This window comes from Bombyx mandarina, chromosome 09, assembly GCF_030267445.1.
Source record: "Bombyx mandarina strain Sakado chromosome 09, ASM3026744v2".
Taxonomy (NCBI): Eukaryota; Metazoa; Arthropoda; class Insecta; order Lepidoptera; family Bombycidae; genus Bombyx; species Bombyx mandarina.
The window spans coordinates 3,964,570-3,987,815 of record NC_143216.1 but is presented as its reverse complement, the minus strand read 5'-3'; the positions used below and the strand labels follow the sequence as shown (position 1 = coordinate 3,987,815).

The 23,246-nt window shown below is 44.4% G+C and overlaps 2 protein-coding genes across 2 annotated transcripts in view; one reads left to right on the top strand and one right to left on the bottom strand.

Moving 5' to 3' along the window:
• Positions 1-321: 321 nt before the first annotated feature.
• Positions 322-4,105, top strand: PCID2 (PCI domain-containing protein 2). Its single transcript, XM_028171514.2, has 3 exons — positions 322-759; positions 1,163-1,331; positions 1,921-4,105. The coding sequence occupies exons 1-3, from the start codon at positions 544-546 to the stop codon at positions 2,727-2,729; spliced, it is 1,194 nt and encodes a 397-aa protein (XP_028027315.2). The 5' UTR covers positions 322-543; the 3' UTR covers positions 2,730-4,105.
• Positions 4,106-4,420: 315 nt separating this feature from the next.
• Positions 4,421-23,246, bottom strand: part of LOC114240785 (uncharacterized) — a 124,215-nt gene continuing 105,389 nt past the window's right edge. The window contains exons 9-14 of the mRNA XM_089729679.1: positions 22,568-22,714; positions 14,981-15,116; positions 14,212-14,345; positions 12,895-13,024; positions 12,383-12,473; positions 4,421-6,439 (exon numbers count right to left, since the gene is read on the bottom strand). Coding sequence (XP_089585805.1) covers positions 6,319-6,439; positions 12,383-12,473; positions 12,895-13,024; positions 14,212-14,345; positions 14,981-15,116; positions 22,568-22,714 — 759 coding nt within the window. The 3' untranslated portion in view covers positions 4,421-6,318. The remainder of the gene's footprint in view (positions 6,440-12,382; positions 12,474-12,894; positions 13,025-14,211; positions 14,346-14,980; positions 15,117-22,567; positions 22,715-23,246) is intronic.

The following is a 23,246-nucleotide window of genomic DNA, read 5'->3' as shown; positions in this document are numbered from 1 at the left end:
TAAAACAGTGGTTCACTAGCTTTTTCGCACCTGTGTTAATGCTTATGCCTATGTTCCGATGTACACTGGGAGCACTGTAAAATATAATGTAAAATTAGTATACTGCGAAGCCATTCCTTTAATAGCTGCACTAGTTACTTTTTTAAATGGAACACAGTACAGTATGATGCCTGCAATTTGTGTCTCAAACAAAAAAAATGTATGTTTGCCGCTGTTATAATTCACTTCATCTAAAAAATTAATTAAACATTTGATTCCACTTAATTACATTCCATTTCACATAATAAGTATATATAGTCTTTGCCTTCCAAATGCTTTAGCGGTATAGACTTCTTTCCGTGTGCCTATCCATGGGATGAAAAACTTATAGAAAACAAATTTTCAATGTTTTCATGAGACCGATTTTGCGCTAATAAACTCTGATTCTTTGATAATCAACCATGAAATGTCGATTGACGAAATTATAAGAAAAACTACATTCTTGTAATTTTGTATATTAAAATTAGTCATTCAAAATTAAAAATCCAGTAATATCTAACCACAATGTCGATGATAACTGGCACTCTTAATCAATACATACAATGTGTGGAACGTATGTACAGAACGGGACAAGGTAACATATTGTCTAGACTGCTGTCTCTAAGAGATGAACATGTCTACAATAGGAATCTATTATCGAGCGATATTGCAACCCTTGTAACAGGAAATTGTGTTGCTCCATTAGATGAACTTGTAATTGCACACTTATCATGTCTTAAGGTGAGATATATGAATTTAGTTATGGATTTAAATTGATAAATATAGATAAAAAAATAGCAAATGTACCATTATTAATCTGGCCACTAGGTACTGCAACCAATAATTCTAGGGCGAATATTACCTGTTAAGTGTATTTTAAATATATCGTTTTATTAGCTTCTCGTCAAATACTTTTGCTGGTGGCAAGACCTCTTGAGTCAGTAGCAGTCAGAAGCAGTAATGCGTTTTGCTTTGAAAGATGGGACAGCCGTTGTAACTATACTGAGACCTTAGAACTTATATTTCAAGATGTGTGGCGCATTTACGTTGTAGATATCTATGTGCTCCAGTAACCACTTAACATCAGGTGGGCTGTGAGCTCGTCCACCGATCTAAGCAATAAAAAAAATGCTTTGCATTCCAGGCATTATATGCAAGTGATTATATTGAGGCATATGATCATCAGAGTATATGTGTGGCTGCTGTCGTAAAGCTATTACAGGGACAGAAAGAAGAGAACTGGTGCCTTCCGGTTATGTATGCTGCATGTTTAGATCTTAGACTTGTTGCACAGAAAGCAGAGGCATCTAGCCGTAAGTATGAATTTGCATACATCATTCAAGAGCTAAGATAAGATGTTAATATTATCAAGTGATTAGGGCATTAAGAATAAGATGCCTGGAGTACTCATATTGAAATCTTCAAATGCCAAGGAAATCAATGTGTCATAGAAATGAGATCTTATAGTATTTATGGTGGTCGGTTGTGTTATAAGTTTGCATAACTAGGTATTACCAAACTGCTTGTTTCTGTAGTAAAGAAATCATGTATTCTAGCTTGAAGAATGGTGCAGCAATTACACTATACAATTCAGCCTTAAACTTCATCACTTAAGGCAGACTTCACAAAGTAACATCTACAGACTCTAGTAACCACTCATCATCTGGTGGCTGTATAAGTGCAAGTTCCCTTCTACTGAAGATTTGTCTCCTTAATCTTGTTTGAAGAATGACAAGCTCAAGTGCTCAGTATATTCACAGGTGGTAGGATTCAACTCTGTTATGGTGGAACAGTGTCGAAAAGACGAAATTATCTCAAATACTTGCATGAGTTTTGTCTTAGTTAATATTTTGTTAAATAATCTGTATTCTGTACAATTAAATTCATTTGTCAATATTTCAGCTCAAAATGGCAGTAAAATTATGGAAAAAGCAGCAGAGAGCTTATTAGCTTGCTTCAGAGTCTGTGCTGCTGACAACAGAGCTTCAGATGTGGATACCAAAAAGATAGGCATGTTGTGCCTTGTAAACCAACTTCTTAAAGTATATTTCAGGATAAACAAGCTCCACCTTTGCAAACCATTGATTAGAGCCATTGATTCTTCACCATTCAAAGATCAATTCCCACTGGCCCAACAAATTACATACAGATATTTTGTGGGCCGTAAAGCCATGTTTGACTCAGACTATCGTCTAGCTGATGAATACTTATCATTTGCTTTTGAAAATTGTCACAGAAGAAGCATACGAAATAAAAGACTCATTCTAACTTATTTAGTTCCTGTGAAAATGCTGTTGGGTTTCATGCCCGCAAAATATTTACTAGAGAAATATGATTTGCTACAATTCTGGGATCTAATATCAGCTGTGAAAAATGGAGATTTGCGTGGTATCGATATGGTTATGGAGGAACATGAAAAGTTCTTCATAACGGCTGGTATTTATTTGATTGTAGAAAAATTAAAGATTACAGCATATAGAAATTTGTTTAGGAAAGTATATTTAGCGGAGAATTCACATCAGATAGACATAGCCAGCTTCGAGGCAGCTCTACAAATCATGGGACAGGAAGATGTTGATTCAGATGAAACTCAATGTATTGTTGCAAACCTCATATATGATGGAAAAATCAAAGGATACATCTCATACCAACACAAGAAAGTGGTTGTCAGTAAACAAAATGCTTTTCCTCCATTATCTAGTCTGTATTAAATTTATACCATTTAAATTGTACCTAGGGGAATACACACTTAATTTTTTGTTTATTCTAATAAAAATTAAGATTTCCATTAGCATTAAGGCTGTTTAAGTGAAATGTGATTGTGATGAGCAATTGACAATATCTGACACAATTTCACTATTTAAATCCTTTCTTTCTTTTTGATTACATATAATATCCATAAAAATACACAAAACAGTTCAGTGGTCCAGTTTTTTATTTCTTTAGTAGCACTAAATGCACTAATGTGTTTAGGGTTGTCATTAAAGAAAATAGAAACTCACAACGATAGGGGTGCCTTTACACCAAAATTTGTCATTAACAAAACAAAATATACATATAAAACATGAGTCTAAACCTTAAGTTGTCAGTGAATATGGTTAAGCACTATAACAATAAAATCTATTGAATGTCATTAATGTGGATTTTAATAAAAGATAGTCTGGCATGTGTAATTTTTTTTAAACTGATCTGTATTAAGTTTAAAATTTAAATAAACGTCTAGGGATGACAGTTAAGATCACAGATAAATAATAATTTTGATTTCGATATTTCCACTGAAGTATGAAACGTAATATTTCGCGTCGTTCGGAATTTCTGTTTATGGAACTACTTTTTATCACTGTTTTGTATCGTATGTTGCAAATTTTTTCCAACACCAAAGTGAGCAATAGTTTAAATGATTCCATCACTAGAAGAACACGCCACCCACTGGATTTTTCACCGGATTTGAAAAATAGTTCCGATATTCCGATACCGTGGTAGATTCAGCGAAGCACTGATTCTAACTAGCGCAAATGGTACCAAAAGTCTCAGGTTGAGCCCCGTAAGCTCGCCTACCCGTTAAATGAAATCAGAATAGCCCTTCGAAGCTAATAATTGGGTAGAAAACAAAACTAGGACTTAACCCAATGTGCTTAGTGCGAGTTTTTTAACGTTTTCGATCGCGTAAAAGTTACCTCAAATTTGTATGGAATTGGAACGTATGCCTACGTTTGCCGCTGGGGGCGCTGTTCCAACTGCATACTAATTTGAGTTTACGCTATCGAGAACGTTCAAAACTAACACGGAGCACACTGAGTAGATGATGTTACGGATATAATTCTTTAGACCACTAAGTATATTACTCTGAAATTAACGATGGTAAACTTAAAAACACAACCACAAATATTATAGGAAAAGTTTTATTTTTAAATCGGAAAGTACATTTTCATAAAAAGTATGAATTCACCTGTGTAATAATAATTTAGTTATAACGTTTTTATATCATTTAAATATTCACCAATATCAATATTCCGAAAACTATAAACAGTTTTATCTCGGAATTTATTCGAAATACTTGAGAAAAATAAAATGATTTTACTATGTACTGGATAATTTTATTATATATAACTATTTTCTTCCACATAGCACCTTTGAACTGCTGTTCATAATCATGACGTCAGTGTTGACATATTCTAAAATGCTCGTACCTGTTTAGGGTTGAACGTAATAATTATTATGACAAACGACTGTAAGGGGAATGTCCTCTATCGAGCAGGTGCCATTGCCCTAGAAATCGACATTCAGAATATGGTTTCTAATTTCTATATGTAACGCAAAATTATCTTGAAATTATATTAGCTCGACTTAAGTGTCAGCCATATTTCAAGTTAAATGAAGGTAGAACGATTAAAAATGCCAATGACAGTAACCATTATTTTTTATTAAATCCACAATATATTTCAAAGAATAATATAAATATAGTAAATTTGCGATTTACTAACATTACAGCATCGTTCCCAAGAATGCCGTATTAGTATAAGGTAATCAAGTCTTATCTTATAAACGAGTTTGATTCTAATAGGTATGTTAAACATTTCCAAGAAGATAGAAGACTTTGTAATATGCATTTTATATAGTCGAAGATTAAATTATGAGTATGTGCAAATTTGTGTTGCCGGAAAACCTTTTGATTTCTTCAGCGAGACTAATTTATAAAAACGTTACAAAAGATATGCAACTGGATATGCTAAAACACGTAAAAATGCAATAATTATTGTAGTCTGCAAAAATTGTCATACAACATAAAGATGCACATAGCCCGAATATATAGAAATAGGTAGAAAAATATGAAGAAATATTTGACTAGCTAAATATTTAACATTTCTCTACCTTACACTTAGCATTCATTTTTATCTATTCTTTGAAATCATAATAAAACTGGTATTTTCGTGAAATGGTATGAAATGAAATGGCGGTTTAAACATTAAACGCATTTTTTTTCCACATATTTGGCAACATTCAAAATTACTTAGCTGTGATGGCGAAATCCGATGGAAAACTTTTGATGTATTAAGTCCTTAATGTTTTTTTTTTTATTCATAAAATAGACATTGGATTAATAGCTGCAACAATACTACTTATTCTAAAAAAGATAATTACAAAACGTGTATTATAATACCATGCTACGTATGTTTAAGTTTTACGCTCTAATTTGATCTAAACGTTCATGCTATAAATACTAAAACATACAGATAATAATGACGAGGGAAACCGACACCTACGTCTCCGCACGCAGGACGCATGCTCGACCTCCGGAAACTAGCCCGTGATCAAGATTCGAAACAACTAAATCACAATAACAAATAGACAAGTTGCATTAATAACAAAATATTAATTTCATTATAGGTTATAGCAACGTGTTTATGGCATCGATAGTCTGAAATATAAATGAAAAAACCAAAACTAAAATGTCTGTCATATTTGATTAGGGAACCAACTCATTTTATTCTAAACAAACAATTCGAACGTATTTTTTAATCTTATTCGGCAACTATCTCTGTCCTTCACTGACGCGAGCTTTTTATGCGGTAACTATCTCTTTCTATACATAGCACGAATTTGAAGCGCGAAAACTGCCTGTAGCACGTTTTGGGCGGTTTCATGCTTCGCCATAGATAATATAAAATATCGCTACAGAAACTTGCCGAACCGAGAAAGACGTACATATTAATGACCTAGCTTAAAAAAAAAGTTAAAACAGAAATTAGCACAAATGTAGACGCCCACAATGAGGCTTTAAGCACGTAACCATAGCGTAGACCAGCGGTCGGGGAACCGGGGTAAATTATCTCAAATGGGGGGTAAAATGAAATTTTAGGGGGTAAAAATGAAACTTTTGTGAGTAAAAAGAATATATTGAAGTGAAACTTCTTTAGAATCGTAAAATTTTTAGTTACTGTTTTCTTTTCAAAATTATCATGGGGGCTATAATATGAAAGATGCTAAAAAAGAAGCGATTGCGGGTTTTTGTTTGTTCTTCGCCATGGGGTAATATCAACTTATCCACTTTTAATTATTATTCTCATAATCCTCTCGCAGGTCTGCTGGAAGAGATTTCTTAAAGAAATAAGTAGTGCCTTTGTACATAATTCTCCTATTACTCTGTACTATGTCTTATTTTTTGTGTGTACATAAACAAATAAATAAATAAATAAAAAGTTCCCCGACCGCTGGCGTAGACAAATAAAGGACTAGTGATGTAACTAACGTTGACGGTAAAGTAAACGATAAGGTCGTGAGTGCGTCGGGCGAGGCCGCTTAGTTCCGCTCGTACGGGGCGCGCGGCGGCCCTCGCAGCAACTCGTCCTTGTAGGCGGCCAGTATGGCGCGCGACATCCCTGGCTCCGATGCACTCGTCTCCAGGAACTGCCGCATCAGCCTAGTCAAGTGTTATTTTGATGAGTTAAAATAAATTGGAAGGGTGGACAGAAGTAGATACGCATTAGGAACTCAGGGTCGGTCTATTTCTGCCTTTGATTGGGACCTATGATTGACGCTGAGCTTAGAATTGAATTTGCATTAGTTGACTCAAAAGTACAGTTACTATAGGTGAATTAATGAATTAACGAACGACGGGTATGCTCGAGGCTTTATAAAATACAATACAATCGTTCGATCGTTCAACAATCTTTAAAAACTTCTAGTTTAAGGATATATTGTAACAGTCCGTCGCTCGACCAGTAAATTAACCCATAGACACAGCCCACTGAGTTTCTCGCCGGATTTTCTCAGTGAGTCGCGTTTCCGATCCGGTGGTTAGCAAAACTCCCGGTTTGAGCCCCGTGAGTCCACTTTTTTCTACCTAAGCTGAGAGCCTTGAGAGACTATTTCAACGTAACCTTAACTAATAGGTGAGCTCACGGGGCTCGAACCTGACGACGTTGTTTTTTTTTTTTTTTTTTTATGATTGAAGGATTACTGGTGGCCCGGAGGCCTTTCCAGTTTCACCAGGACAGGTGGGCGAGCAAAGGCTCAGCCAGGAGGGGTGGGATTTGCTAACAGCTACCCGAGCGCCTCCGAAGGAGACCTAACAACTCAAGAGTAGCTGCTTCGCGAATGAATCTACTACCGGATCGGAATCGCGACCCGCTGAGAAGATCCGGCGAGAAACTCAGCGAGCTGATTCATGGGTTAGGTTGCACGGCGAACTCTTTGTCGAGTTCGACGAGTACGGTTACCGAGGTCCCTAAGCCTGCTCCTAGAGCTGAAGGCGTCTAGTGCAAACGTTATTGGATCTGAGGGATCCGTAAGGACGTGTCTAGGGCGTCGACGGTGACTGGCTCCTGCATGATCAGGATTCGGGGAGTAGTCAGCGGCGGCTACGATAAGGCAATTATCATGACGCATAGCCTTATCGAAGTACCGTTCCGACGCTGACTTCATGTATTTCTGGATAGATTCGAGGCCCAGGTCGTCGTGTAGGTCAACGTTCCTCAGGAACCACGGAGCTCCGACGGCTAACCTGCAAAAGCGGGATTGTAGAGATTGAAGGGTGTCTATGTGTGTGCGGGCCGCGTGAGCGAACACCACACTCGCGTAAGTCATGACGGGCCTTATGCAAGTTTTGTAAAGTGTCACCTTGTTCCGAAGGGACATTTTACTCCGCTTACAGATCATGGGGTAGAGTCTACCGAGAATAAACGCGGCACGGTCACGGACTGATTTTATATGCGGGCGGAATGTCATCGATGCATACAGGGTAACGCCCAGGTACTTGACCTTTCTGGCCCAGGGTATGGATTGACTAAAGAGAGTAATCGGGGGTGTCAGATTCCTCCTCCTAATACGGGAGGAAATCCGTGTGGAGCTTCCCCTCTGAAATAGCACCGCAGTACTTTTCGCTGGGTTGATGTCTATGCGCCATTTTCGGAACCACTGTCCTAGGGCTAGGGCTGCGCTCTGAAGCTTCTTCGCGATTAGGGACTTGTTTCTACTGGAATAGTAAACAGTCGTGTCGTCGGCGAATAAAGCTAAATGGGTCGGCGGCGACCGGGGAATATCGTTAACGAATAAGCTAAATAGGAGGGGTGAGAGGACAGAGCCTTGCGGGACTCCAGCTGTGAGAGGTCGTGGGGAGGAGCGGGTGCCCTCGACTCGATATCGAAAAGAGCGGTTCGACAAGAAGTCCCGTATGATGAGCACGAGACTATCCGGCACGCCCATGTTGAATAGTTTGAAAATCAAACCGTTGTGCCAGACTTTGTCGAACGCTTTTGCGACGTCGAAGAAGAGAGCTCCCGTGTATAACGGTTTTGGTCGATTAAGCCCCACAAGAATGTGCTCCGTGAGGCGGTGCACCTGTTGAACACATGAGTGATTTGTACGGAATCCGAATTGTTCATCGATGAGAATGCCCTTGGATGAGACGAAGTCTCTGAGGCGTTTGTAGAGCAGACGCTCATACAGTTTGCCTAGAGACATGAGGAGGCTAATCGGGCGGTAGCTCGTCGGATGATTTTTTGGTTTACCGGGTTTATGTATGCCGATAACGTCCACTTCTTTCCACACCGCGGGAAAGATACAGTTCGCCATAGCGGCATTGAAAATAGATGCCAACATCACGATGAGTTGGACGGGTAGAAGTTTAATAACGCGGTTGGATATACCGTCGGAACCGGGAGCCTTGCGAGGACGTAGGTCTTTGATCAAGTCTTTAACTTTTAACTTCCATCTTCCATCTTTAACTTCCATCGGGGTGACGGGTGGTAACGCGTCCGAGGGTGGCAAGGAGACTCTGCGTTCTACCTCACTGTCTACTAATTCTACATGAACAGGGTCCACGGATTGAGTGCTGGGCGTGCACTGGGTTTGCAATGTATCGGCCAGCAGCTCTGCTTTTTCATCATCATCGAACGCCGCGAGTCGGCCTGAGGGGCCTACGAGGGGGGGCATAGTTACTACCGTATCCGATTTGAGAGTACGAGCTAAGCGGTAGTAAGACCTTTGGGAGGGCGCGAGTCCTTTTAAGAAATCAGACCATCTGGCATCTCGGACTTCGGCGATGCGAGACTTTACGTCGCGTTGTAGGGCACGCATTCGAATTCGATTTACCGCGGTAGGATACCTGTCGTAGGCGCGTATCGAGGCGTTCTTAGCTCTAAGGAGTTCCCTAATATCGTCGGACAATTTGAAGCGGTAAAGGAAGTCCTCCGCTACAACTTGTTTCGATGACCTATCTAATGTCGAGGTGATGTGTGACGTTAAGATGTCTATGGCTTCAGCGGTATCCTGAGGAGACGGGGTAGAGTCCGGGCTAAACGGGAGCGATGGTGGATCAGATTCAGCCAGGCTGATGCCCAGCGTGTGCCAATTCACCACAGTCCTCGTGACGGGAACGGAATCGGGAGCGCGACCGAGCTTCATAACGACGGGACGGTGGTCTGAATCTAACTCTGAAACTACTTCGATCGAGTGTAAGCGCAGAGTTACGTTTTTTAATAACGCTATGTCGAGTATATCCGGGCGATGCGCGATATTTAGCGGGTAGTGAGTCGGGGTTAGCGGAGCGACGATATCGAAGGCGAGATCATCGACTAACGCGTCAAGCCGCCTGCCATTCGGGGTTGTAGTGTGTGAGTTCCACCTGATGTGTTTACAATTTAGGTCGCCCGCCAGAATGACAGAGCTCCCCATGCCGAGCAGCGCCTCGATATCACTGCTTAGAACGATCTTATCCGGTGGAAGATAAACGGACGCGATAACGATCGGCGCGTGTCCCGTCAGTGAGATTCGGCACACTGATGCTTCGATATTAGCGAGCGCGGGAGGATCGAGCGGAACGCAATGCAGGGCTCTTCTATAGTAAATGACGGTACCACCACCACGAGCAGAGAGCCTATCGTTCCTGACCATGTTATAGTTCGCGATTTTAGGGTCACGGCGCGCGGGCTTAAGTAGGGTCTCCTGCACTAAAAATATATCAATTTGATGGTCACGCAAAAAGTCAGAAACCTGATCACGTTGATTTGCGAGACCGTAAGCGTTAAAAAATCCTATCGTTACGGATAGGGGCTTTATTCTACTTATATACGCCATTGATTACCGGCGGAGTGAGGGGAGGACGTACGTATTTAATGACGCGTATACGTCGGCGTATTCTTGCACAACGGCGATAAAGTGTTGTGCAGTGGAGGCAGCGCGAATGGCGTCGCCCAAAGCGTTAACGCGCTCAAAGTTGATCGACTGAAAGAAGTCGATCGCTAAAGCGAGATTGTCGGACGCGGTCGGAGGGCAAGTCGCGGGAGAGGGACGAGTCGCGGGGGCGGGACGAATTGCGGAGGAGGGAGTTGTAGCCGTGTTCGTGTACGGCAGCGGTTTCGCCCAGGCCGAGACACTGGGCACCGGCGCCGGAACGAACGCTGGCTTAGCCTGCGACACAGAGGGTGCCGAGGCTTTGATGTCTGGGCCGGAAGCTCGGAGGCGGTTTTGGCGGGCGACGCGTCGATTTATTTTAGGGGCTCGGGGGCATCCGCGGTAATTTGCGGGGTGACCCTGTGTTCGACACAGGACGCAGCTAGGCGGTTCCGTCGCGGTTTTTTGATCGCGAGTGCATAGGGCCGTGGCGTGATCGCCTAAGCACTTGACGCATCGGGGGCGCGCGTGACAGTTACGGGAAGAATGCCCGTATAATTGGCAGTTATGGCACTGGCTAGGTGTGCCTTTCTTGTGTGGGGTTTCGACTGCGATTCCGGAAAGGCTACAGACCGTTCGGATGTTGAATATTTGCTTACCCTCGGGGGTAGGCTGGAGGGCGACGAGAACCATATTATATGGCTCCCTTCCGCGGCCTGTATGCATGCGGTGTACGGAGTTAACCGGTAGGCCTTGTTCGAGAAGGTCGGCCTTAACGAGCTCGGCATCCAACTCTTTAGGGATACCACGTATAACGGCACGGAGTTCGCGCTCCTCCTGGAGCGTATACGTGTGGAAACTTATACGCTCCTTACGGAGGTAAGAAGAGAGGGCCCTATGGTCGTCGGGTGTTCGAACCTTAATTTGAATGCCGTTCGCGAGGTTACGGGCATTCGTGAAATTTATATTTTTGGCCTTAAGGGCCAGGGAAACTCGTTCCCAAGCTGCCTTCTCTTGAAGGATTACCGGGGGAGGGGTCTGGGTTTTATTTTGTGCCACCGGACGCGGCGACGGAGTGGCACGGGCTGGAGGCGCAACGGGAGTCTGAGGGCGGAGGCGCGACGCGTTCGCGGCTTTGCTAATTTTAGCGGCCGCGGGAGCTCGAGACTCCGCGGCACGCTTCTTACCCTTTTGCACCAGGGTGAATCCATCCGTCGATGAGGCGGGGGCGAGGTCGACCTCCATCTCCGAGTCAGAGTCGGAGGACGAGGAGGCGGGCGCAGGTGACCTACGAGTAGGTGTTTTGGAGGGTGCGACGGAGGCCGCGGATGATCGCGCTGCTGGAACGGTGACCACGGCGGACGACGCAGCAGTTTTACTCGCCAGTATAGGCGACGCGGGAACGGCAGGCACGACGGAGGCTGCGGTGCTCGATGCAGAAGCTTTGCACGCAGGTACAGGCGACGCAGGAGCAGCGAGCTCGGCGGAGTCCACGAGAGGGCTCGCGGTGTGATCGGCCTTGAAGGCCTGAAACTCGGAAGTGAGCTTTGGGTAGCGAAGCCGGAGAAATTCCGCAAATACAGCGTCCATGATGGCTACGTGCCCAGGTGGGGCTACCCTGGGTCTTAGAAAACACTCGCCTTGCGGCGAGGCCCCAACTTCTCGGACCTGAGCGGTTCTATTGAACACAGGTGGTGATGCGGCACGATTACTACAGGACAAAGAAAAAAACACAACAAAACGGAAATAACAAAAAGAAACAAAACAATTAAACACTTCCAGGAAGACAGTTTGTCGGCAGATGTACCACGAACACAGAAATAACAAAAGGAAACAAAACAATTAAAAACTTCCAGAAAAAAACACTAGGTCGGCAGATGTACCACGAACACAGGGCGCGCGAACAATGGCCGGGCTAACAAAAGCCGGGCGAACAAAGGCCGGGCAATCGAGTGGTCGATGAGCACGTCCGCACGTGACGGGTGCCTCTATCGGAATGACGACGTTGTTAACACGAACCCTAGCAAGAGCCGTACTTCGCAGAATCTACGACCGAATCGGAAACGCGACCCACTGAGAAGATCCGGCGAGAAACTCAGTGGGCTGTGTCTGAGGTTTAATTTACTCGTCGAGCCTTTCGTCGCAAGCGACGGGTTCGACGAGAACGATGACCGGGTGAGCTTACCTACTAGCTCGGTGAATTTATAATAACCCCTCGAGATTACTAGAATAGGTAGAAAAAAAAGTCTACCTGTTCCCAGGGCTCACGCCGATGGAATCGTGCGCCTGCAGCAGTTCCGGGTGATCGCCGATCGTGTCCGTCAAAGCAGCGATCATGACATCTAGAAATGAAAGAATTTTATATTATTACTAGGGGTGCCACACATAATATTTTAATAATTAAAGGCATAGTACTTTTTTCCGCATTTTAGCGAATCGCGAAATAATTAAAGCTGCTTTCACGGTTTAATCTCGTGTTTTTATATTGTCATTATTACGGACAGTTCTGAAACTTTACCATTGTCGCGGTCACACGTGACTAGTGTTATTCGTCAACATTTAAATACATATTGTAGTAATCATATACATTTTTTTTTTCCTATAAAAATTTCTTGACCACGAAAATAAACCGCAAAAGGCGTTTTATTGGCATGAAAATCACGCAATTATCTTCCAGCAAATTTTTTAATGTACAATAATCGTATGCCTCCGTTTTCTATTTCCATAATAACAAATGTCATTATAAGCGCTGTTTGTTTGTACCGAGCACTTTCTTCTCGATAGTCCGGGAGAGCTGTCCCCGCTCGGCCTCCAGTTCCAGGAACGCCATGAAGCGCTGCGTGGCGGCGCGCGCCGACGCGGGGTCCCGGGACAGAGACTGCGAGAACATCATCTGGAAGTGATACAGTAACGCTTATGTTCTGTCGTACGCTTATTCGTACGTATGTTCTGTCGTACGCTTATGTCTCTTTAGTGGACACGGTATCAACATGTCCAATTCGAGATATAAGGTCGAAATCTCAATTGTTTTTTCCCTATCTATGCTGATAGCCTTGAGAGGCTATTTCAGCTTCTCCTTGACGTGTAAGTGAGCTCACGGGGCTTAAGCTGGAGTGGTGCTAACACTGGCTCTAGCAAGAGAAGTGCTTCGCAGAATTACCACCGGATAGGAAACGCGACCCACTGAGAAGATCCGGCGAGAAACTCAGTGGACTGTGTCTATGGGTTACATTGTATTAATAACAGCTGTCAATTCTTTAAAACAGAAGCGCATGACTTCGTGCTACAAATAAGGAAGCTAATGAATATCACCCTTACATTACTCTACCACTAATAAACAGAAAAGTATGAGATAACAGGGCATCAGCAGGTTTCAATTTAATCGAATAATGGACACGCGAATGTATTATTTACAAGGAAAAATCCAGAAAATCTTAGTTATTTATCTATATTTATGAATATGAAACTTTGTTGAAGTACCTACCCGGCGATAAATATTGCTCATCGACCTTTAGAAAGAGACAATTGGCTAATTCCGTAGAGCGTTATCCTTGTCGCTCACTACCTATATAGTTTGCCAAGCATATAATAACTGCAAAAATGTGTTCGGTAATCGGCCTGTACCTATTTGATACACGAGAGATTAACGTAAACAACTCTTTATCCCGGGAAAAGGAAACGTATTTCAAAATTCGTGAAGTCAAACCGCGGGGCGCGTCTAGTCAAAATCGGAGTAATTAACACAACACGTTTATTATAGACATTGTCATGTATATTAGTAATTTAGATTTAAAACAGATGTTTAAAAATAAGTAATAGAAATAAGTTGCATAAGTATCCTAAATATAAAAAATGTAGTGAAAGACTCGAAAATTAAAGGATAACCCTTCCCAACTTCTGATGTGCACTAATAGAGATAGAATGAAAGACGATGAATAAATAAAAGAATCAGGATGATAGTGAAAGCGTGAGAAGAAAACAGGGTGAAATGAAGTGAAAGGAAGATTGTAAAAACGGACTCCGACAAAGCGCCGGAGGTAAGAAGCAGCATAAAAAAAAACGAAGCTCCGCGACACGTACCTTGGCGAGCTGGTAGATGATTTCCTCGAGAGTGTATTCCGTGTACAGAGTATCGGCTGCCTTCAGTTTGTCCATCATCTCCTCGTACTCCTCATCGGTGATGACCTGGCCGTCGCGATCGTAGTCCGATGTGCCTGCGATAAGCACACACCGCAATGGTAAAACATTACTTATTTACTGGTGCTTTTTTTTTAATGATTGAAAGATTACTGGTGGCCCGGAGGCCTTTCCAGCTTCAGGACAGGTGGGCGAGCAAAGGCTCAGCTAGGAGGGGTGGGATTTGCATTTACTGGTGGTATAACGTCTTGTGAATCCGCGCGGGTAGGTACCACTACGGAATAGATAAATAAGGTTATTTATCTTATATATAACCTTATTTATCTATTCCGTGGGTACCACCACCCTGCCTATTTCTTCTGTGAAGCAGTAAAGTGAATGAACCGTGAAGTCGGTTTGAAGGGTGGAGCAGCCGTTGTAACTATACTGAGACCTTAGAACTCATATTTCAAGGTGGGTGGCGACATTTATGTTGTAGACTATGGGTTCTGGTAACAACTTAAAATCAGGTGGGCCGTGAGCTCGTCCACCAACCTATGCTATAAAAAATATAAAAAACATATAACGGTACTTTTCGTTACTGAAAATGTGTATTCGATATTGTTAAGAAAGAGGCAATACACAACCCTAAAGTTACACAGTTATGTTCCCGCCAAAAGCCTTTGGTAATATTTGGTGTTGCAAGCACACGTGTAGTGAAATATCAACTCACTGATAATGTTTGTCTGGAGCATCGGGTCGTAGGCGCGTTTGACGGGGTCCAGGGGGGCGCCGGCGCCGAGCTCCCAGCCGCGCGCGTGGTTACCTCCGAACGAGGACTGGACCACCGGAACGCGGTACTGGTAATCCTGGTTCCGTCACTAACTCGCTCAAATTAAATCATTCAACGAACATTCTTATTTGTATATATATATCTATACTAATATATAAATCTACAGTGGTTTTTACGGATGCTCCGTTATAACTACTGAACCATGCATTCGATTGACTTGAAACTTGGTATCCATGGAGAAAATACATGTACTTCTTAATGGATAGGCTAATATTTATATGAATGTTGGACTCCCTACACCAGTTGCGGGGGCGTTAATGATGATAATCTCTGTGGGGGTTCAAATAATAATGTTAATTTTAAATGCCCAGCGAAGCGGACGGGTACAACTAGTCTTTGTATGTATGGACCTATCTATGTATTTGTTTTGCCAATGTAATTTACAACCTAGTGTTCATTTTACTCATGTCTACTGTAATTCTTTAAATTATCGCTAACTTCATTACAGCTACACAGTTCTTGTATCTTTCACTTCATCAACGAGGGTTAACTGGAAGAGAATGCCAGCATGGCGTTAAGTTCGCCTTTGTACACTATTTTGTGCAATAAAGAATCTTCATTCATTTATTCAACTTTCTATCTTAAACATAGTTTGAAGATTAAGGCACATTATTTATACAATAAAACGTAACAAGCATTTGCGATTTCGATCACACACTTAGCGTTATGTTAGTAGGACGTCTTGTGAGTCCGCACGGGTAGGTATTTTGCGATTTTATGCGAATTGAACAACTATATTTTAATAGGAACGTATAAGCAACGGATTTAGTTTAATAATGACATAGCCAAAATAAATAATTAACATTAATATTTTTAGGTTCTTTGAGGTCTTTGAGGTCTTTGAGGTTTACTGGTGGTAGGACTTCTTGTGAGTCCGCGCGGGTAGGTACCACCACCCTGCCTATTGCTGCTGTAAAGCAGTAATGCGTTTCGGTTTGAAGGGTGGGGCAGCCGTTGTGACTATACTAAGACCTTAGAACTATATCTCAAGGTGGGTGGCGGCATTTACGTTGCAATGTCTATGGGTTCCGGTAACCACTTAACACCAGGTCAATTGGGATTTCGATCTCAATGTCTAAAAGCGAGATAGACTTAGCGTTATATGCAACAACAGAACCTTTTTTTTTTTTTTATTTTTTTTTTTTTTAATGATTGAATGTTTACTGGTGGCCCGAAGGCCTTTCCAGTTTCACCAGGACAGGTGGGCGAGGCAAAGGCTCAGCCAAGAGGGGTGGGATTTGCTAACAACTGCCCGAGCGCCTCCGAAGGAGACCTAACAACTCAAGAGCAATTGTTTCGCGAATGAATCTACTACCGGATCGGAATCGCGACCCGCTGAGAAGATCCGGCGAGAAACTCAGCGGGCTGATGCATGGGTTAGGTTGCACGTCGACCTCTTTGTCGAGTTCGACGAGTACGGTTACCGGGGTCCCTAAGCCTGCCCCTAGTATTAGAGCTGAAGGCATCTAATGCAAAGGTTATTGGATCTGATGGATCCGTAAGGACGTGTCTAGGGCGTCGACGGTGACTGGCTCCTGCATGATCAGGATTCGGGGAGTAGTCAGCGGCGGCAACGATAAGGCGATTATCATGACGCATAGCCTTATCGAAGTATCGTTCCGACGCTGACTTCATGTATTTCCGAATTGATTCGAGGCCCAGGTCGTCGTGTAGGTCAACGTTCCTCACGAACCACGGAGCCCCGACAGCTAACCTGCAAAAGCGGGATTGTAGGGATTGGAGGGTATCTATGTGTGTGCGGGCCGCGTGAGCGAACACCACACTCGCGTAAGTCATGACGGGCCTTATGCAAGTTTTGTAAAGTGTCACCTTGTTCCGAAGGGACATTTTACTCCGCTTACAGATCATGGGGTAGAGTCTACCGAGAATAAACGCGGCACGGTCACGGACTGATTTTATATGCGGGCGGAATGTCATCGATGCATCCAGGGTAACGCCCAGGTATTTGACCTTCCTGGCCCAGGGTATGGGTTGTCTAAAGAGAGTAATCGGGGGTGTGAGACTCCTCCTCCTAATCCGGGAGGAAATCCGTGTGGAGCTTCCCCTCTGAAATAGCACCGCAGTACTTTTCGCTGGGTTGATGTCTATGCGCCATTTTCGGAACCACTGTCCTAGGGCTAGGGCTGCGCTCTGAAGCTTCTTCGCGATTAGGGACTTATTTCTACTAGAATAGTAAACAGTCGTGTCGTCGGCGAATAAAGCTAAATGGGTCGGCGGCGACCGGGGAATATCGTTGACGAATAAGCTAAATAGGAGGGGTGAGAGGACAGAGCCTTGCGGGACTCCAGCTGTGAGAGGTCGTGGGGAGGAGCGGGTTCCCTCGACTCGATATCGAAAAGAGCGGTTCGACAAGAAGTCCCGTATGATGAGCACGAGACTATCCGGCACGCCCATGTTGAATAGTTTGAAAATCAAACCATTGTGCCAGACTTTGTCGAACGCTTTTGCGACGTCGAAGAAGAGAGCTCCCGTGTATAGCGGTTTTGGTCGATTAAGCCCCACAAGAATGTGCTCCGTGAGGCGGTGCACCTGTTGAACGCATGAGTGATTTGTACGGAATCCGAATTGTTCATCGATGAGAATGCCCTTGGATGAGACGAAATCTCTGAGGCGCTTGTAGAGCAGACGCTCATACAGCTTGCCTAGAGACATGAGGAGGCTAATCGGGCGGTAGCTCGTCGGATGATATTTTGGTTTACCGGGTTTATGTATGCTGATAACGTCCGCTTCTTTCCACACCGCGGGAAAGAAACAGTTCGCCATAGCGGCATTGAAAATAGATGCCAACATCACGATGAGATGGATGGGTAGAAGTTTAATAACGCGGTTAGATATACCGTCGGAACCGGGAGCCTTGCGAGGACGTAGGTCTTTGATCAAGTCTTTAACTTCCATCGGGGTGACGGGTGGTAACGTATCCGAGGGTGGCAAGGAGGCTCTGCGTTCTACCTCACTGTCTACTAATTCTACATGAACAGGGTCCACGGATTGAGTGCTGGGCGTGCACTGGGTTTGCAATGTATCGGCCAGCAGCTCTGCTTTTTCGTCATCATCAAAGGCCGCGAGTCGGCCTGAGGGGCCTACGAGGGGGGGCATAGTTACTACCGTATCCGATTTGAGAGTACGAGCTAAGCGGTAGTAAGACCTTTGGGAGGGCGCGAGTCCTTCTAAGAAATCAGACCATCTGGCATCTCGGACTTCGGCGATGCGAGACTTTGCGTCGCGTTGTAGGGCACGCATTCGAATACGATTTTCCGCGGTAGGATACCTGTCGTAGGCGCGTATCGAGGCGTTCTTAGCTCTAAGGAGTTCCCTAATATCGTCGGACAATTTGAAGCGGTGAAGGAAGTCCTCCGCTACAACTTGTTTCGATGACCTATCTAATGTCGAGGTGATGTGTGATGTTAAGATGTCTATGGCTTCAGCGGTATCCTGAAGAGACGGGGTAGAGTCCGGGTTAAACGGGAGCGATGGTGGATCAGATTCAGCCAGGCTGATGCCCAGCGTGTGCCAATCCACCACAGTCCTCGTGACGGGAACGGAATCGGGAGCGCGACCGAGCTTCATAACGACGGGACGGTGGTCTGAATCTAACTCTGAAACTACTTCGATCGAGTGTAAGCGCAGAGTTACGTTTTTTAATAACGCTATGTCGAGTATATCCGGGCGATGCGCGATATTTAGCGGGTAGTGAGTCGGGGTTAACGGAGCGACGATATCGAAGGCGAGATCATCGACTAACGCGTCAAGCCGCCTGCCATTCGGGGTTGTGGTGTGTGAGTTCCACCTGATGTGTTTACAATTTAGGTCGCCCGCCAGAATGACAGAGCTCCCCATGCCGAGCAGCGCCTCGATATCACTGCTTAGAACGATCTTATCCGGTGGAAGATAAACGGACGCGATAACGATCGGCGCGTGTCCCGTCAGTGAGATTCGGCACACTGATGCTTCGATATTAGCGAGCGCGGGAGGATCGAGCGGGACGCAATGCAGGGCTCTTCTATAGTAAATGACGGTACCACCACCACGGGCAGAGAGCCTGTCGTTCCTGACCATGTTATAGTTCGCGATTTTAGGGTCACGGCGCGCGGGCTTAAGTAGGGTCTCCTGCACTAAAAAGATATCAATTTGATGGTCACGCAAAAAGTCAGAAACCTGATCACGTTGATTTGCGAGACCGTAAGAGTTAAAAAATCCTATCGTCACGGATAGGGGCTTTATTCTACTTATATACGCCATTGATTACCGGCCGAGTGAGGGGAGGACGTACGTATTTAATGACGCGTATACGTCGGCGTATTCCTGCACAACGGCGATAAAGTGTTGTGCAGTGGAGGCAGCGCGAATGGCGTCGCCCAAAGCGTTAACGCGCTCAAAGTTGATCGACTGAAAGAAGTCGATCGCTAAAGCGAGATTTTCGGACGCGGTCGGAGGGCAAGTCGCGGGGGCGGGACGAATCGCGGAGGAGGGAGTTGTAGCCGTGTTCGTGTACGGCAGCGGTTTCGCCCAGGCCGAGACACTGGGCACCGCCGCCGGAACGAACGCTGGCTTAGCCTGCGGCGCAGAGGGTACCGAGGCTTTGATGTCTGGGCCGGAAGCTCGGAGGCGGTTTTGGCGGGCGACGCGGGGATTTATTTTCGGGGCTCGGGGGCATCCGCGGTAATTTGCGGGGTGACCCTGTGTTCGACACAGGACGCAGCTAGGCGGTTCCGTCGCGGTTTTTTGATCGCGAGTGCATAGGGCCGTGGCGTGATCGCCTAAACATTTGACGCATCGGGGGCGCGCGTGACAGTTACGGGAAGAGTGCCCATACAATTGACAGTTATGGCACTGGCTAGGAGTGCCTTTTTTATGGGGGGCTTCGACAGCGATACCAGAGAGCCTACAGACGGTCTGTGTGTTAAAGATTTTCTTACCCTCGGGGGTAGGCTGGAGAGCGACTAGAACCATATTATATGGCTCCCTACCGCGACCGGTGTGCATACGGTGCACAGAATTCACTGGTAGGCCTTGTTCTAACAGGTCGACTTTTACGAGCTCTACATCTAACTCTTTAGGGATTCCGCGTATTACAACGCGGAGTTCGCGTTCCTCCTGAAGCGTATAAGTGTGGAAGCTTATACGCTCCTTACGGAGGTAAGAGGTGAGGGTCCTATGGTCATCAGATGAATGCACCTTTATTTGGATGCCGTTCGCGAGGTTACGGGCATTCGTGAAATTGATATTTTTGGCCTTAAGGGCCAGGGAAACTCGATCCCAAGCTGCCTTCTCTTGAAGGATTACCGGAGGAGGGGACTGGGTTTTATTTTGTGCCACCGGACGCGGCGACGGACTGGCACGGGCTGGAGGCGCAACGGGAGTCTGGGAGCGGGGACGCGACGCGTTCGCGGCTTTGCTAATTTTAGCGGCCGCGGGAGCTCGAGACTCCGCGGCACGCTTCTTACCCTTTTGTACCAGGGTAAATCCATCCGTCGATGAGGCGGGGGCGAGGTCGACCTCCATCTCCGATTCAGAGTCGGAGGACGAGGAGGCGGGCGCAGGTGACCTACGAGCAGGTGTTTTGGAGGGCGCGACGGAGGCCGCGGATGATCGCACAGCTGGAACGGTGGCCACGGCGGACGACGCAGCAGTTTTACTCGCCAGTATAGGCGACGCGGGAACGGCAGGCACGACGGAGGCTGCGGTGCTCGATGCAGAAGCTTTGCACGCAGGTACAGGCGACGCAGGAGCAGCGAGCACGGCGGAGTCTTCGAGAGAGCTCGCAGTGTGATTGGCCTTGAAAGCCAGAAACTCTGAGGCGAGCTGTGGATGACGAAGTCGGAGGAATTCCGCGAATACAGCGTCCATGATCGCTGAGTGCCCAGGTGGGGCGGCCCTGGGTCTTGAAAACACTCGCCTTGCGGCGAGGCCCCAACTTCTCGGACCTGAGCGGTTCTATTGAACACAGGTGGCGATGCGGCGCGATTACTACAGGACAAAGAAAAAACACAACAAAACGGAAATAACAAAAAAAAACAAAACAATTAAGCACTTCCAAGAAAGCAGTTTGTCGGCAGATGTACCACGAACACAGAAATAACGAAAGGAAACAAAACAAATAAAAACTTCCAGGAAAAACACTTGGTCGGCAGATGTACCACGAACACAGGCCGCGCGAACAATGGTCGGGCTAACAAAAGCCGGGCGAACAAAGGCCGGGCGATCGAGTGGTCGATGGGCACGTCCGCATGTGACGGGTGCCTCTATCGGAATGAACAACAGAACCGCCTCAAGAACATAAGTAGGTATATGGGGAACCACGCGTTTAATTGCTTTACAGATTAACCTCGATCGGAAAAAACGAAAACGTTTCTCGATAAATTGACCCAATTCTTTACTCGTTCAAGTTAAATTGAAAGGAATCGTTTGCCCGAAACAAGCGGAAAACCTTAACATTTAATTGGATTTGTCGTCGAGATGTGCCTTGGTGTTGAGAAATGTCCCCCGGAGGAGAATTTCAAGAGTTTATTTCCTATAATATTTTTCGAGGGATAATTCGCAGTTTCTGTCAAACTAAAATATCCGGAAATAAATCTCAAATTCTTTCCTTTACATTTTTATTGACAATAAAACCTCTAATTAATTGTTACGAGTTAATCTTTTTGCATCTATTATTCGAAATTTGAAGTTAAGTCTTCTCGTAATCTTTTCGCGGTAAAAATAATCAAAATGGTGGTCTCGCCACGCGTCTTATTATGTAGTGACTATCATCAATACTGTATTAGGGATTTGTTTCAGTACAGAACTTTAAACCGGTGTTCAATACGAAATAGACACAATATAAATGATTTTGCGTATAACTGGTATTAGATATACTATGGGCCGGCATGGGTAAATATCACTATTCTGAGCATTCCTACCGCGAAGCTGTCACGCGTTCCGATATGAAGGGTGGAGAACCGCTATAGAATTGTAACCACGACCTCAACTTTTAAGGCAGCATTGAATTGTGTGGTCTATGGTCCTCGATAATCACCCAAAAGTATAAAGAAAAAAATTATATTAATCAGCTGCGACGAAAAAGAGAAGGCGTTCCACTGAGCTGACGGAGTGGGAACTTGTATACATATATTTTGTAAGTGTCGTTAGCGCGATTTAGGTTTTGGAACGAAGTTCCTTATGGGACGATGCGGGGGGTACCCTAACGGGGAAAAACGTCCGTAACGTAAGATTTTTATTAGTAATGTACACAGTGTACGACTTAACTTTGTAATAACGTACAAAAAATAACATTTTATTTATCATTCATTGACCACGATCTCAGAGCGTTCGTTTGCGCAGTACACTAACTCTTATGCAAACAACCGTGAATGAAGTGTAACACAACAAGTTCGCACGTTACCGAATGACCGTGGGTTGTTGCGAAACCTCCAGTTTTATTTTCTTTATACCTCGAATAGAACTAACCTTAACCTGTTCTAGGAGCATGTTCCTGAGCTTCTCCTGGTGAGCGTTCTCCTCTGCAGCCTTCATGTTCTGCGCGTAGTGCGCGCGGAGATAGTCCAAATTGAATTTGATTTCTTCTAAGAAAGATATAGCTTCTTCCTTCGTCATCTGAATTTTAGTGAGAACAAGGTAATTTTTATTGAACACAAAAATTAATTGTATTAGTTTATAATATAATGGAATAGGCAACCTCTCACACACGATGCACAAAATGACATTATTTCACTCAATATCTAGGTAATATATAGGCAAAGACTAAACATTCAAGTAGGTACCACTTTCTTTTCTGTTTGTAACCCGGTTTCTATAAAAAAAAACCTTAGTCGTCCCTGACCACGAAAACTGTAAGTTATTATTATAGTTTCTTTCATATTTTATTAAATAGTTATTGCAGCCAATAACAAAAAAAAATCCGCACCTACACAAGAAAATAATAATAATTACAAAACAAAAGACAAACCAATGAATGAATCTAAGTTTAAGTTCTCAGTAAATATAATCCACAAATCTAAAACGAAACTCAAGTGTATAATATTTTTTTTATTAAAAACCCATAAGCACTTTGTAACTCCATGAAACTAAAAGAGACAAACATATACATCTATACAAATTTGCCCTACGAAAAAAGGAGATAGAATCA

Coding starts and splice junctions, on each gene's coding strand:
- PCID2 (XM_028171514.2), top strand. CDS start 544: ATGTCGATGATAACTGGCACTCTTAATCAATACATACAATGTGTGGAA. Junction 760..1,162: donor CACACTTATCATGTCTTAAG/GTGAGATATATG, acceptor TTTGCATTCCAG/GCATTATATGCAAGTGATTA. Junction 1,332..1,920: donor GAAAGCAGAGGCATCTAGCC/GTAAGTATGAAT, acceptor TCAATATTTCAG/CTCAAAATGGCAGTAAAATT.